The sequence below is a fragment of the Pinus tabuliformis genome, chromosome 7 (assembly GCF_031772625.1).
Source record: "Pinus tabuliformis cultivar Carrire ecotype Pingquan chromosome 7, CPIR1, whole genome shotgun sequence".
Classification (NCBI taxonomy): domain Eukaryota; kingdom Viridiplantae; phylum Streptophyta; class Pinopsida; order Pinales; family Pinaceae; genus Pinus; species Pinus tabuliformis.
In genome coordinates this window covers 1,114,837,836-1,114,852,842 of record NC_142293.1, presented here as the reverse complement: position 1 = coordinate 1,114,852,842, position 15,007 = coordinate 1,114,837,836, and the positions used below count along the sequence as shown (strand labels likewise).

Genomic DNA, 15,007 nt, shown 5'->3' with positions numbered 1-15,007 from the left:
ATGGTATGGCGAGACCATGGATGTGACCGGTGAATGAAACAACCCAACCCGATTGTGGTACGGAGGAAAAGTGTCATGTTCAAGAGTGACTTGCTACCATCAAAGTTTTCTTGAGTTTCTCCCAATTTTTCCCCAGTCATTGTTGACCAGTACCTCTTTATTTTTGTCAAGCTTGAGGAGGATAACATATACTTGTTCTATAACCTACCCTTCGGGCAAGCCCATCACTATGTTTTAACGAGCCTAGCGATAGTGAAACTCGTTCTCGTCTAAAGACAAGTTTGTCGCTATTTAATGATTTTAACGAGTCTAACGACAAGGATAACTCGGTCCTTTTCATTTTTAGAGAGTCTGAAAAGGTACATAAAGTTAACTCCAAAAGTCCTTCTTCGTCATCTAATCCCTTAAGTCCGAAAAAGTATAAAAAAATACAGAAGGGATGAGTTTTCGATAGTTTTAACGAGCTGAATAAAACAAGTGCTCGATCTTTTTGTGCAATAATCCCTCAGGTCCAAAAATATTAAAATCTAGAGGAGGGATAGCACTTCCTGTCCCTTTAACGAGCTGGAAGGCCAAGGACTCGGCAATCTTTTCATATTTTACGAGTCAGATGAAAAGAGCTTAAAGAAGACTCGTCTTTTGAGGAACGAGTGATAAACAGGGTTAGCAGCTGATTCCAGGTACAGGTTGGAATTTTCCAATCATGGCAGTGTCACAAGGATGGCTAGGTGAAATCACTCTTTGCAGCTGTTCCTCAAAATTGGTAAACAATCATATGGAGGTGAACGATCAGCCAAATGAAAAGTGGAGGTGACGGTGCAAACACGACCAAGGCTTTAATGGCTGATGATATTACATTCACAGTGGTTATTTACCGGGAAGTGGTTCATTTTTTATTTTAAAATGAGCTTAAACGCTGGTGGAAACACTTGCTCATTGCTTATGTTTATTTTTTAACGAGCATGAAGTCCGCGTTAAAACTGCTCGGATCTTGTGTTTATTTTTTAACAAGCATGAACTGTGTGCTAAAACTGCTCGATTATACCAGTCATATGATAAGAGTGTCTCATTGAGATTCTATTTTTTATGGAGCTTCATCTCACGAAGCTTTGCCCCGGATCCTTTCATTATGCAAGTTCGGAAACGACTAATCCTACGAGTTTAAAGGGTTAGACCTACAGGTTTAAAGGGAGGACCTAAAAATTTAAAAAATAAATAGCCGCCCCTTGCTTGCACTGCAAAAGGTTTGCATGCCCCCAGGTATAAAGTACGATTTCAAGGTTACCTCTACTTCATTTCCGTCAAAACATTTGTTTCACCGAGAGAGACCTACCTCTTTCAGGTTACCCAAAGATTGTCTCGTTAATATTTCAAACAAAACACTTCCTCCGCAATGTCTACCGAAGTAGACAAAGGTGAGCGACGTAGCCCGCCAACTCACATAACTTTGACAAAAGAATCTTATTCTAGAATAACCCTCTTCCTAGACGGACGGGGTACAGACTAGTCATATTCTCCCGCGGAAACCTACTCTATACCCAAAGTTTCCCTGCCGAAGCAGACCAGGACGCATGCCCCCTGGGTTCCAGTCATATCCTCCCGGATTACTCGCGCTCATCAGGAGGACGGACCGTGGGTTGAGACACTTCTTGCGTGAAGAGACCATTTAGGGATGGTATATGACTATTTGCGATGAGTGATCCGAGAAATGAAAGTTGGTCCACGAGCTTGACCACTCTTCCTTCGTGCGGAAAACACATTACTCTAAAGAGTGAGGAGACGAGGACCCCCATGCAATATATATAGTCTCGTCGAAGGAGTAGGTTATAATCCAAGGGTCCTTGAACGACCATCACGTTCATTTTAACGGTCTTCCCTTTCAATGTGATAGGCACATTGGGGAGGATCCCTAAAGGTCGACTGGTTCCTTTATCAAAGCCTGATAGATTTCTCATTTCAGGCAAAAGCGCTGGCGAACCAAGCGCTTTCCAAGCAATAGAGGAAAGGATACTCACAGATGCCCCCTCATCAATGATAGTGCCAGCCATTACCATTTTGTATATTTGAACGATAATTTTGAATGGTATGCTTGCAGGCAACCGGGGTCTGCCAAGTTGGTTCCAGTCGAACGAGACAACTAGGTTGCTTGGTGGTGGGACCGAATAGACGGCCGGGTATGACTCTGACGAAGTTCCTTCCTGCGACAAAGGAATGGGCAAATTGCCCCCTTGTTCGTCGGAGTCTGTGTTGATGAAGAGAATTTGGACGGTGTCGTCTTTATTCTCCTCTGTGATGGTATCATTCGAAGATAGAGCCTCTGAAGGCAAAACCGGGTCAACTGCCGCCTCAACCTTTTGACTTTCGTCAGGCATGGATCCAGACGGTTCATCTTCAATGATAGGTGCTTCGGCTGACCACCTGGGTGGGCCAGCCGGGTTCTCAACTAGTGAAGGACTTGGCACGAGTTTTTCATATCCAGGAGGAAGTTGCGCTCGTAAAATTGGGCGATCTTCCAGAACTCTTTTAGCCTCGTCTAAGAAGGGACAACGGTGGATGGCGTGGTCGCCTTCACACAGTTTGCAGGGAAATCTAGCTTTCCCTCTCTGTCCTGGGGCTTCACTTTCACTAGTTGACGGTGAGCTGTCAACATGACTATCAAAGGTTGACGCTACCGAATTGTGAAAACGGGGAGACCAGTCCCTTAGTATCCGAGGGATGCAGGGACAATCTTTGTGGAAGTGGTCTCCCTTGCATATGACACATGGCGATTTAGGCCTAGTCAGTGCTATGTGTGGATTCTTGTCAGATGACACTTGTTTGCCCCCAGTCGCTTTTGGCTCCTTCTTCTTCTTCTCTTTCTTCTTCTTTTCCTTCTTCTTCTTAGGAACTTGGTTTTTTGTTTTACCAGTTCCGTTAAACGAAGAGGAAGGAGGAGAGGAAGAATTAGATGAAGTAGAAGGCTGGTGGGCAACTCTGGTCTGGTCTAATTGTTGACTCGACTGTTCAGGAATAGTGGTTTTCTGAACGACATTGGTTGAAAAGAGCCAGACCGGCAGACCAATTGTCAGTCCTGGAAGTGACAATGTGGCCATATGGGGCGCACCAACATCTCCCCAAGAGGAGAAGGCACTAGGATTTCCACCAAGGGGAATTCCTTGGTTGGTGTGCTCCATTTTTTCAACCTAAAGATCAACGCAGGAATAGGGGTGATTGTTCCGTTTAAAATAAATTTTAACAACGCTTTAGACACAACTTGCTTTTTCAATTTTAAAGAGTTGAGAAAAAGCTAAAGATGACTCTAGTCTCCTTCGATGTTTTAACGAGCCCGAAGTGACAAATGCTCGGATGGAATTTTTCCGTTATAGAGTTTGAAAAAGGCCAAAAGGAACTGCTCTGGAGTTCTAGGCAGAGGGTGTGCCAAACTTTTCGCAAAACCGCAGAATACTTTTTAGGGTACGGGCGGTCGATCTTCCTGAATGCTGTGTTTAGTGCATTGCGATCAGTAGGGCGGCCGACACGGCTTCCTAAGGATAAAGGTTTTATGCCTATAGGGGTCTCCCAATATATACGTGACGGTACGTGGGAGCACAATCCATACTGGCGCTATCGTCCCTCAGGAGGAATCACCCACCATCCACGAGATCGACAGTCACCAGGTTTTACGACGTCGGAACACGTCTCTAGCCTAGACCTCTATGTTGTGCGTTATGTTGCAAAGCGTTGTTAAGTTCATTCAATGTATTTTAGGTTGATCTTTTTAGAAGTTTTCCTTTCAAGGTTCACCACGAGATGTATGATACAATTCCTAAATGCAGTCTAAAGATGATAAGCAAGCTTTATATCTTTTCAACTTTGAAAATCCAAGCTACTAAGGGAAAAGAAAGACACCATCTTTTCTCAAAGAGCAATCAGCACACTCTAATGCACTTTTCCTAAATCAAACATGCAAACTATCAAAATGCAAATGCACAATGCAGGTGTTTGTTTTCCGCTTTCTTAGTATTGATGCCTACAAAGAAAGCTTTTTGTACAAATTTGAATTTGCTTTTAAATGACAAATACAAACAAGTTTACTTTTTCGAAATCAGAAAGGGTAGAAGAGATTACAACACTTAACGATTTTCGAAATGAATACTTGTTTCGACACTTAAAAGAGACAAGCTCAAACCAATAAGCAAGAGTAAATGTATAATAAACTACAAACAGCCAATGAACTCTCTCCTAAGATCACAATCAACAGATCTGAATCAAGGGCTACAGGATGATTATTTCACTCATGCAAAAGAAAACTGCAAATGATGCCACAAACACATAAAAACACTCACAGTCTTTTTGTACAAAAGGAGGCAGAATTTAAGCAGAGAAAAGGAGTTATCAGACTGGTACCTATGCTGGTTACAGGCTACAAAAATCAGAGATCAAAACAAGGCAAAACAGAGCAGAGAACCCCAGCTGCACAAGGCCTAACTGGATCAGCGCAACCTCAACACAGGGGTTTTGACATTCAGCGCAGGTAGCCTTCACGGGACCTGCGTTAAAATGTAGAATCCCTTCACTGGGTCTGCGCTGAAGGAGAAACTCTCGTTTCTCACTGGTTCTGGGTCACAGATTGCTATTTAATCTACTGTTTTAGGCCAAATAAAAGCAACAAGCAAGGTGCAATCAAAGGGATCCTTTGAGGGAGTACTAAGATCTATCACAAAGGATCATCAAATCATTTGTGAGTGCATTGTTCAGATCATAGACAAGTCCAGTGATTGGATCAAAGCAGCAACTGTCTACTTTGCGTCCGGGAATAGCAGATGCAGTTCGATTGTTGCTGTCAATTCTATGAAACAAATAATGATAGAAACACAAATAAAATGACTAAACAGATCTCCCCAGCGGAGTCGCCAATTTGTTGTGGGGAAAAATGCCTATGCAGGACGATCCTATCCACCTAAGGTGTGACAGTGCCTTAGCAACAAACAGAGATAGCTATTCTAGTATTCTTCCTTTACGAATTAAGAATGAAGAGAGATGGATGGACTAACCGGTGTCTTCCGTTTGTCCCTCGATCCAGTTTCTCTTCTCTTGGAGAGTTCCCAGCTACTTGCCTTCTCACTCGCCCAGCTTCAAGAGGTTTCTGCAAGATCACAAGAAGAGAACACTACACAAGACATGGATTCATATTCATAACTAGTTCAGGATTAGAAATAAGCTAAACATACTAATGCAATCATACATCAAGAATACATCAGTATATAGGAGAAACCAAGATAGCTTTATTGATGAATAACAAGGTTCAGGAAGAGATACAACCCAGAGGGCTCCAATCCAGCATCTCCTTCCCAGCAAATGGAATTCCTATCTTCATCCCCTTCAAAGCATTAAGCACCCAATGATTCTAATCTCAAACCAACAAAAATTCTTTGCAATAACAAAATTCCAGCCCCTAGATCTCATGGAGGAGAGATCCATATATAGATGTTTGGAGAGAGGATGAGTCAGCTTGAGATCTGACTAGTGTCCTCTCCCTCTGTCAGTTCTTGATTCCACTTGGAGGTTCTTGCTTCCACTTGGAGATTTGGAACCTCTTACTCATCACCAGTCGAATTCCCTGAGGCAAGTGTCATTTTGGAAGCTTCCTGGGTTTTGACACCTTGAGAAATGAACTTGCCACATGTCCACTCTCGCTCAGTGCAGGTAGCCAGTGTTGCCTTTGACATTCAGCGCAGGTAGCCAGTGGTGGCTTTGACATTCAGCGCAAACAGCTAGTGGAGCCACTGAATTGATCCTGAATTGACTTGTTTTTTAGCAGTTTCTGGTGGAGAACTTCTGTGAATTGCTGTGGTTTGTTAGCCTTGTTCCTCTAGGGGTAGGAACAACATGTTTAGGGACTTTGGATCCCTTAGATTATGGACATTTTATGCTCAATGCTGTAAGGCACAAAAATGTCTATAACAAGGGGAGAACAGTTCGTTGGAACTATTCTCGTTGGAAGGGTTTTGTGGTCATTCCTAAGAGGTTCCTTAGGCATTATATAGATAAGTATTCTGGTTTTATTCCATTGTTACATAGATAGGGAAACAATAATTAGAGGATCATAAAGAATATATGTTTTTCTTCTTTAATAATTAACTATATGATTGAATAAACATACTAGTTACATGTTGTTATTTCATCTTACTAACTACATGCCTACGAACCTATAAATAAAGGACAGAGAAACAAAATCCTATTTTCTGTAGCTCTATAGTGTGCAGCGTTCCTTGAGGAACCCTTATAGAATAGATTTATACTGACAAGTAGTAACAAAAGAAGATGCCTTATTTAAGAAATATGTATACATATGATAGTATGAAAATGACTTGTTGACCCAATGTCGTAAATAAACAGTGAGTTAGTTGCATCTATGAGAAGGAAACCAAAAATATATTTGCATGAAGTTGTTAGAGAAAACAAATGTTAATTGGAGTATAAATTGTCACATGCAAAAATATTCGGATTATTAAGTAAAATTTTATGTTAAGGCATGCTTGGTTCCTGTAGGGTTAGAGGCAGGTTAGTTCCATAAATTTGGTTATGCCTACTTAAGGAATAGTCCCAACTGTAACAACCTATAAATGTACAATGGTCCAATCTTTATTGTGGCTAGCTATTGCCACTAAATCAAGGAGCAGAGTTTGTTAAATTAAGTAAAGGCCACATAACCCAGAAAACTCAATCGTATAATGAAATTTTGTAAGTGAGACTAAAACCCATAGGTCATTTAGTCTTAGATTAACTGATTGCAATTCAAATCGAATTACTCTATGCTAGAGGGAACACCTCGAGAATATATCTATATCTATATATATATATATATATATATATATATATATATATATATATATATATATATATATATATATATATGGAAACAAGAGAGCATGTCGAGATAAGTCAAGAATCTGTGGTAACAATGTATACAAATGTTCTAAACAACAAGAAAATTTGATAACACATTCCAACAAAACCGTGACTGGGTGTAATAAGATAACACAACGCGAGGCTTGTATAGATAACAACCTCCGCAACCCTTAAAAATGAACAAGATAAGGAGGATACCCTCGACTGCTCAGGCAATCTAAAGTATAACATATCCTTGTTTTATGATTCCCAATAAAAGAATACACAAAGTAATCAGAGTCTTAGACCCTTAAAACCTTCTTGGTGGAAACCCTTCCAACAGATAATTTTCAAGTTAAACTTAACGCAGTAAAAGAAAAATTTCATTGCTAAAGTTCCACTGCTAGGTAAAGAAAAATTCTAGGATGAGACCAGAGAACAAAGCCTGTAAAGTTCGTCTAGAACAGAACATGCAGAGAGTGGAGATAAGCCGGAGCGGTGGGCCGGAATGAGGATTGGCCGTCAGAGGTCGGTTGAGAACACCTTAACCAGAACACTCCTTCTCCATCGTCCGATCCTCCACCTCCAGATCGACAGTCCAGCGAGACTTCTCTGTCACTACTGCCAATCCCGAGAGCACTGGTGTATTGAATTGAGCATGTGCATGTTGCTGCATGGCACTTTGAGGACAACAAGGGTCATTGTCGACCGTAATGGAGGACAGAGATATAGATTAGGCCTAGTGTAACTGAACCAGGGTTAAGTGAGGACATTTAATATAGTAGTTCTGTGTTAGAAACTCAAACACTAGAAATGTAGTAATACCCCAATTATGTTTTACCTAGTTTCATAACATAACAAGGTTAAAAACATAAATTTGATACATTGTAAGATGATCAATCAGGAGTATGACCCTTACGCATATGCACTGGAAGTCCTATGCAAGAAATTTACCCAAAAATTAATTTAACATATTGATAATATAATGCGTTGGTTGACTACATATATAAAGATATATATGAAATATTTTTTTAATATAATATTACTTTTACCTTGCATATGGTGGAGTGTGACATCATATTATAAAAATTGCCAATTAAACTGTTTACCCATGAGCAATAATTTTAATATCATTGAAATAAAAAAGTATAATATTTTTTAATGATAAGTCTAATTTAAATATGTAATTGTTTTGAAGTATCAATGCAATGAGTTTGGGAGAGAAATAATATTTAAAATATATTTAATTTGTAGTTTAATTATAGTTAAATTTTATACGAAATATAATAATAAGTAATTATGTATTGTGTATTTTATTACAGATTAATAAAAATGTAATTTTATTATATTTCAATTTCTAGAAGATTAAAAAATTTATACTTTAAAAATATAAATTTAAATATTTAAAATTATTTTTTTTTAAGGATTTTCATATGAATATGATTATTAATATTGAAAAAATAAAGAGGAGTTATACACAACCTGATGGAAAATAGGTAATCAGATATTCATAGAAATTAAGACAAAAAAACCTAAAAATAAAACGAAGATATATGATTTATTGTTATATTATTTATTTATTTTTTTGCCTCAAAACATGAATTGAATATGCCACACATCGCAATCCTACTAAACTCACTCCTTAACCTTCAACATTTGCACAAGCGTTTTTGGCCCATAGAAAACCGTATTAAACTTTTAAACTTCATTTGCACAAGCGTTTTTGCCCAAAGAAAACCGTATTAAACTTTTAAACTTCTCTTATAAAGAGTATCAAGGACTCTGAAAAAAACTTCCCACAGCAAGCCTGCTTCCACATTCTTAGACATCAAAATTCTGAAGCGGACAGACAAGCCCATCACATTAATTTTCTCACATTAAGACAAACAAAAATAAATGGAATTCGTATCAGTTATCCCATTGCTCAATGCACAAGTACCCTGATGTCGTGGCGTCTTTTTCCACGGTGATTCATGTAAGTGGAGATATATCGTCATCCTCTCATGCTTTGCATACAAGGGAAAGGTGGCATCCGAATCTTGGCACATACACCTTACCTCTACATACCCCTCACCTCTACCGGTGATTATTTCAATAGAGCTAGCAATTATGAACAATAATGGCAACATTCATAGTGTCGCATGTGGTATTTCCTCTCAACAGGTTAAATTTATGGCTCTCTGTCCGTTCACAACTCATAGATCTTCATTTCCTGGTGCATTCAGGTTTCAGCTTCTCCGGGTTTAGGGAGGTTCTACACTGTTCTGCTCACGCCTTGTGGAGGTATCATTGATTCCTCCCAGTTACCTAATTAGTAATATTGGTAACAAAAATTATAGGCTCTGAGAGCAAAAAGTTAGCTACTCTAGTTTTGGATTCGCCCTAGCTTCAAGTCTGTTTTGCTGGCCATAATTTGTTATGCCCTAGACCACAGTATTCACACCCTCAAGTCATCCTCTCCATGCATGGAGCCATTTCTCTAAGCAGGTTGGATTCTTCCTCTTATCTAGCAGTTTAATTCCTTTCAATTTGAGTGTTAACTTCCCTCCTGGGTTCCTTAGCGGCCTCCCTTGCTTCCCTGTTATTTCTACCGCCTTTTATCCTCTATTCTGACTCTACTTGTTGGTGCAATTCTCAGTCTTGGAGTTAAGTTGGAGTTAGGTGTGCCATTTGGGTTTTCTAGACTAGGTGCCCATGAGGTCTGGCATTTCTCTGTGAGTATCTTTCCTCATGGCTAGTGAAGGTTATCTCCTTTAAATCCTTTCTATCTCTTTCATGCCACCATATTCTGGGTTGCAATTGCCCCGGGTTCTTTCCCTGTTACCCCCTTCTGAATCGCTAACTTCTTTGCAAAGGATGCAAAAGAATTACAAGTCTCTCATTTTCTATAATACTGCAATGTGGGCCAATAGAGACAAAATTATGGGAGCAAGTGGTAAAATTTGGTGTAACGATTGCAACTAACAATTTAAGTCCCATCAATAGAAAATCCTGCATATTAATTGGAAGATGTAACAAAAAAATGGGGAACTTTATCAATCTTATAGAGGAAATACAGGCTATGAAAGGCTAATTAGTGCATCATGGTAACAATATGGATGCTCTATGTCAGCAAATTAGAAGACTGCAAGTGCATCTCTCTTCCAAAGGCAATCAAACTTCGAACTCTAGTTCTTCCAATAGGCATGTTGGTTGATCTCTCCCGGAATTTAACCAGCCTCTGGATAATGTTACTCTCCCCATACTCTGATGTATTCCTAATGTAAGTGTGCTCTGTTGCTGGGAAAGTTTTGCAGGCTCTACTCATTTTGTCATATAATAATAGTTGACTTTCAAAATAGTCCTGGTGTAATATCAGTAAGCTCCTCCTTAGAGAACCCACTCTCAGATATAAGCATGTAATCATTTTCTCGAGTCATCGTTTCACCTTGGCACAGATTTCAATATAAACTCCACCCACTTTTGTTCAAACAAAATATATAAAAATTGAAAAAATAAAAATTATAATAATGATATCGAATGAAATTGTATATAATATGATTCAAAACCATGACTATTATATAAATATTTTAGAATGCGGAATTTATTACCAATTAAATTGAGTTTAGAGTGAAAAAATATTACTAGTCAATTGGAATTATAACATTGACAAAATGAGAAAAACATTATATGGAGGGTGAAAAGCTTAGTATGAGTCGACTAATTTTTGTCACTCTACAACTATGATTATACTAGCATAGATTCATCTTAACTCTTGGTCTACCCATCAGAGGGATCAAATCTCTTTTCACTTTAAAAGAGGTTTTCATCTCAAGAAATTTGATCTGAATATTAATATTAATATTAATATTAATATTATATTAATATAATATTATAGTATTATATTTTACCCAATATTTATTGCTACTTCCACCTAGTAAAAAGTAGTCAAGGGTGGGGGATTACTAGTTAAAATATAATATTATTACATTTTACTCAATATTTCCCTTCACCCGTGCTAATTTTATAGTTGAGTTTATTTACTTTTAAACTTCAAATATAAAGAAAATTACAGTATAAAGTGGACCACTCGAGGTTAAATATTGAGCAAAATATAATATTATAGTTTTATATTTTGTCCAATATTTCTAGCGAGGTAGTAAAAACTGGATGATGGTAGGCATAAGTATTAGATAAAATGTACTAATTACATTTTACCTAATATTTCGTTCATAAAAACTGGATGATGGTAGGCATAAGTATTAGATAAAATGTACTAATTACATTTTACCTAATATTTCGTTCACTTCTTCCCCTCGCCCCTCACTTTCGTAGTTAAGCTTATTCATTTCTAAACTTACCATCCTAGATCTAGAAAAGCTCTATTTCTATAGCACATTATTACACATAAATTAAGAGAATATATTACATTTATTATATTAAAGTGATTATCAAAGAATCCATTAAAATGAAGAAAAAACTATTGTTTTGGAAGTTGTGCAATCTTGTTTAACCTTACACTTTTTAAAAACACCTTTCTAATCACCCATATATACACATTATGTATTCATCCATTCGACTATAGAAACAAAATGTACAAAAATACATAGGGCCACAGAAATCCATACAAATGATAAGTGTGAGCATATCCATAGAAAGGTTTTAGGTTTACACACTACATGGATTCAATGTCATCATTTTCTACAACTAATTATGTATCTAAATACAACATCAAACTAAGATGGATCTAGGCTAGTTTAATTTCCCCCTTAAACAAGTTATATTCCACATGAATACCAGGGCTTTTTAATACCATGAATCATTTTTATTTTATTATTATTAATTCTTATAGGGTTATTTGTATTTTATTTTATTTTCACAAAGTTAAAATGTTTATATTATATTACGGTACACTGAATTACACATGTCTAACATATTTTATTTTTATTTTTACAGAGTCAAAATGTTTACACATCTCTAGCATGATCGGTTAGAGAGCACCTCTCTACCCAATTAAAAATGTGTAATTTTATTAAACAAATAAAAAATTAATTAACTATTTTACTTTATCCACTTCGCATAGTTCGATGAAAAAAATTCTAATTCACAAACCAATATTGAATTTATATTTTGTTTATACATAATAATTATATCTATTTTTAATTAGGTCCCACATTGATATTAATATTGGATTAAATTAAAGTTGCCCATGGGGCTTTGGATTGAGGGTGAATGGGTGCACTGTTAAGGCACTCCTTGCGATAGGTCACTCGTTCAATCCCCTGAGGGTGCTTACCTACCAAAAAGAAAAAAGTATTAGATTAAATTTGTTAAATGTTAAACATTTACACTTTACACTTGACATCACAGAATCTTAACTAAACATTCGAGAATAAAAGATATATATATATATATATATATATATATATATATATATAGATATATATATATATATATATATATATATATAGTCCCATGAAGAATTAGAAGGAAAAAGAAAATCCAGATTTATAAAAGATCAACTCCAATGTAAAAGATCAAAAGTATCTTTATGTTTTGACAAGTGTAAAGAAGAAAATAAACATTGAAAAAAAATAACTAATTCTCATAAGCTTCATGGTGGTTGATCAATTACAAAAATGCCCTTGGAAAAGAGTGTCTATCACCTCTATGACACTAAGAGGGTTGAAGATGAAAAATATTTTTTCTTAAAATTTCATGTGTACTTAGATTAGATCTCATTTTCAAAAAATTTGTCACACCATCAACTTTTTTAATAGACAAAATTATGATAACCAAATAACTTTAGAATATAGTTCTATTAACCAATTTGATTAATATTAATTATCATTATCATTTAACAAAAATATTAAATAAATAAATCTTTAAAACTACAGATTTTAATATTTTTTAAAATGTATTTTTTTTTTTTAAATATAAACTTTCGATATATTTATCTTGAAAGTGAAAAAAATTTAATATAAACTAATTTTCTGAAAAACGATAGTTTAGAAAATATTCGAATGAAACTAAATAGAAATTTAACGAAGGATCAATTAAAGTGATGCAATTCCTTCAAAGACTCTCGGTAAAGCCAGAATGTTCCAAGATCATACATAACTAAGTGGCTGACCTTTCCTCCTATATTGTGCTACAAGTAATGTAGAAAAGGGTTCTGAGGTTCTCGCTGAATAAAGGTATGATTAACTTAAATATAACACTCTACCAAATCTGTGTATTTGCAAGCGCATACGACGAAGGTCATGCATTTTGTTGATGCCATAATCACTGAAGTTCTATGTTTGCTTGCAATTAATATTCAACGCGGTGAAGCTTAATTCATTAACAAGTACAGGTACAATTAAGAAAAAATTGAACACTGTTAAGTTGCCAATACTAAATATGTGTTGAAAATCAACAGAATCCAACGGGTGGTGAAAGAGGACTGTGTATAAAAATTAGCCTGGACTACTTAACACAACTTGACATGAATAGTCCCATTTCCTATGATCTAGAAAAAAAAAATCACGAATTACACAGATAATCGATATGAGCTAAGAAGAATTACATGATGAACTGCTGAAGACAGATTTTGAACCTTGTGTCTGTTTTAAGGGATTCTGTGGAAGGAGTCTGAGTAGAAGTCCTTGCTGTTGCTGGTAGGAGGTATGACATGGCGAGGGGTGGAAATATTGTTAAAGGGTGCACTGGTGCCAGAGGAATTAGAAAACAATGAAGAATATTCCAATGGGAAAGTGTAACTGGGAGACATATCTGATGACTTCAATATCCAGGGAGGGGAAGGAGATATAGGGAAGAAATTAGGTGACAGAGAAGGATTAAGGGTAAACTCAGGGGAATTAAGCCCAAAGGGTGGATTAAGGGTAAACTCAGGGGAATTAAGCCCAAAGGGTGAGAGAATCTGCTTTAGAAAATTATTAGAACATTCATGATCTCTGGCAGATGCAGCAATATCTGTATTATTTGACACACATATATTGCCGGTGGTATTGACCGGGTCATTAATATTCGTGAACTCCTCTGGCATTAATTCTTTTTTCTGATGTGAAGAGAAATCTTCAGAACTGAATTCCTGGTGGGTCTGTTCAAACGATGAAGTCGAGGATTCAAAAACTACCTGGGAAAGCGATGATCGCCCTTCAGCGACTGCAGCCTTTATCGTGGAACGATGTGATTTATGGAGGTTGGAGGTGGTGGAGCCTGTGAGACGTTGCACCAATTTCGAGAAGTCCTGGGGTTGCGTGTGTATTACCTCTGGAGAGCGTGTGTATATAATCACAGGTAGCCTGCGTTGAGTGACTGGAATTTTGTGAGAACCGTTGCAGATCTTCAGCGGCGCCGGCCTGGGCCCTTGAAGCCCTGATTTCATCATCTTAGCATTACTGTTCACCTCATCCGCCTCCTTCTGCTTCATGCTTGTAACACAGAAATGAATATCGATTCTTCACTCAGAGCGCAAAATTAAACAATGTATTCCAGTCCTCAATGGGCTGTTCTGAAGGAAATGAAAGAGGAGGCCTGAGAGTTTAAAACGTGTCCCAGAAAATGAAATGAAGTGTCGTGACGTCCATGGTGATGAAATGAAGGCTTGACTCGAGGACTAAACAAAATGTTATATTTGCGGTCAATGTCTGATGCGTATGAAGCGTTATGTACATAATGTGAACATTTCCGCCGCAGACACTAACAACACCGACTTTTTCATGTTGCCATGTTACCTCGATAATTTTGAATTATTCGCTTCGAAGTTGTGTTGTCAACGAGGGTAGTTGGGTCGTTTCACTTTAATTTGAATACATTTTTTAAAATCGAAATTACATCGAAAATAAATTTATACATATAATCAAAAACTTAGCATCTATTTAGCACGGTATGACGTATGCTACCAAAGTTTTAGAACAACAAATTTTCCTTACTAACGAATGTCTCAAAACTAAGTCATATAACTCTATCCATATTACAAGAGTGAATAAAAAAGTCTTTATATAGGGTTGTCCAAAACATACGTCACAAAAAAAATTAAGTGTCTCACATTCAGACTCGAAAGATGAGATAGGAGTTAGGGTTCTCACACTCAATCCTAAAGGTTTAGCAGTGTGAGTCATAATGTAAGTGTCCCTCCACATGGGCAAGCCTT

General features: G+C 37.0%; 1 protein-coding gene across 1 annotated transcript; it reads right to left on the bottom strand.

The window, feature by feature from the left end:
• Nucleotides 1-13,443: 13,443 nt before the first annotated feature.
• On the bottom strand, nt 13,444-14,338 carry LOC149251433 (uncharacterized). The gene has a single exon (XM_089456527.1). It carries the CDS (start codon nt 14,282-14,284, stop codon nt 13,460-13,462), a length of 825 nt encoding a protein of 274 aa, XP_089312653.1. The 5' UTR covers nt 14,285-14,338; the 3' UTR covers nt 13,444-13,459.
• Nucleotides 14,339-15,007: the final 669 nt, after the last annotated feature.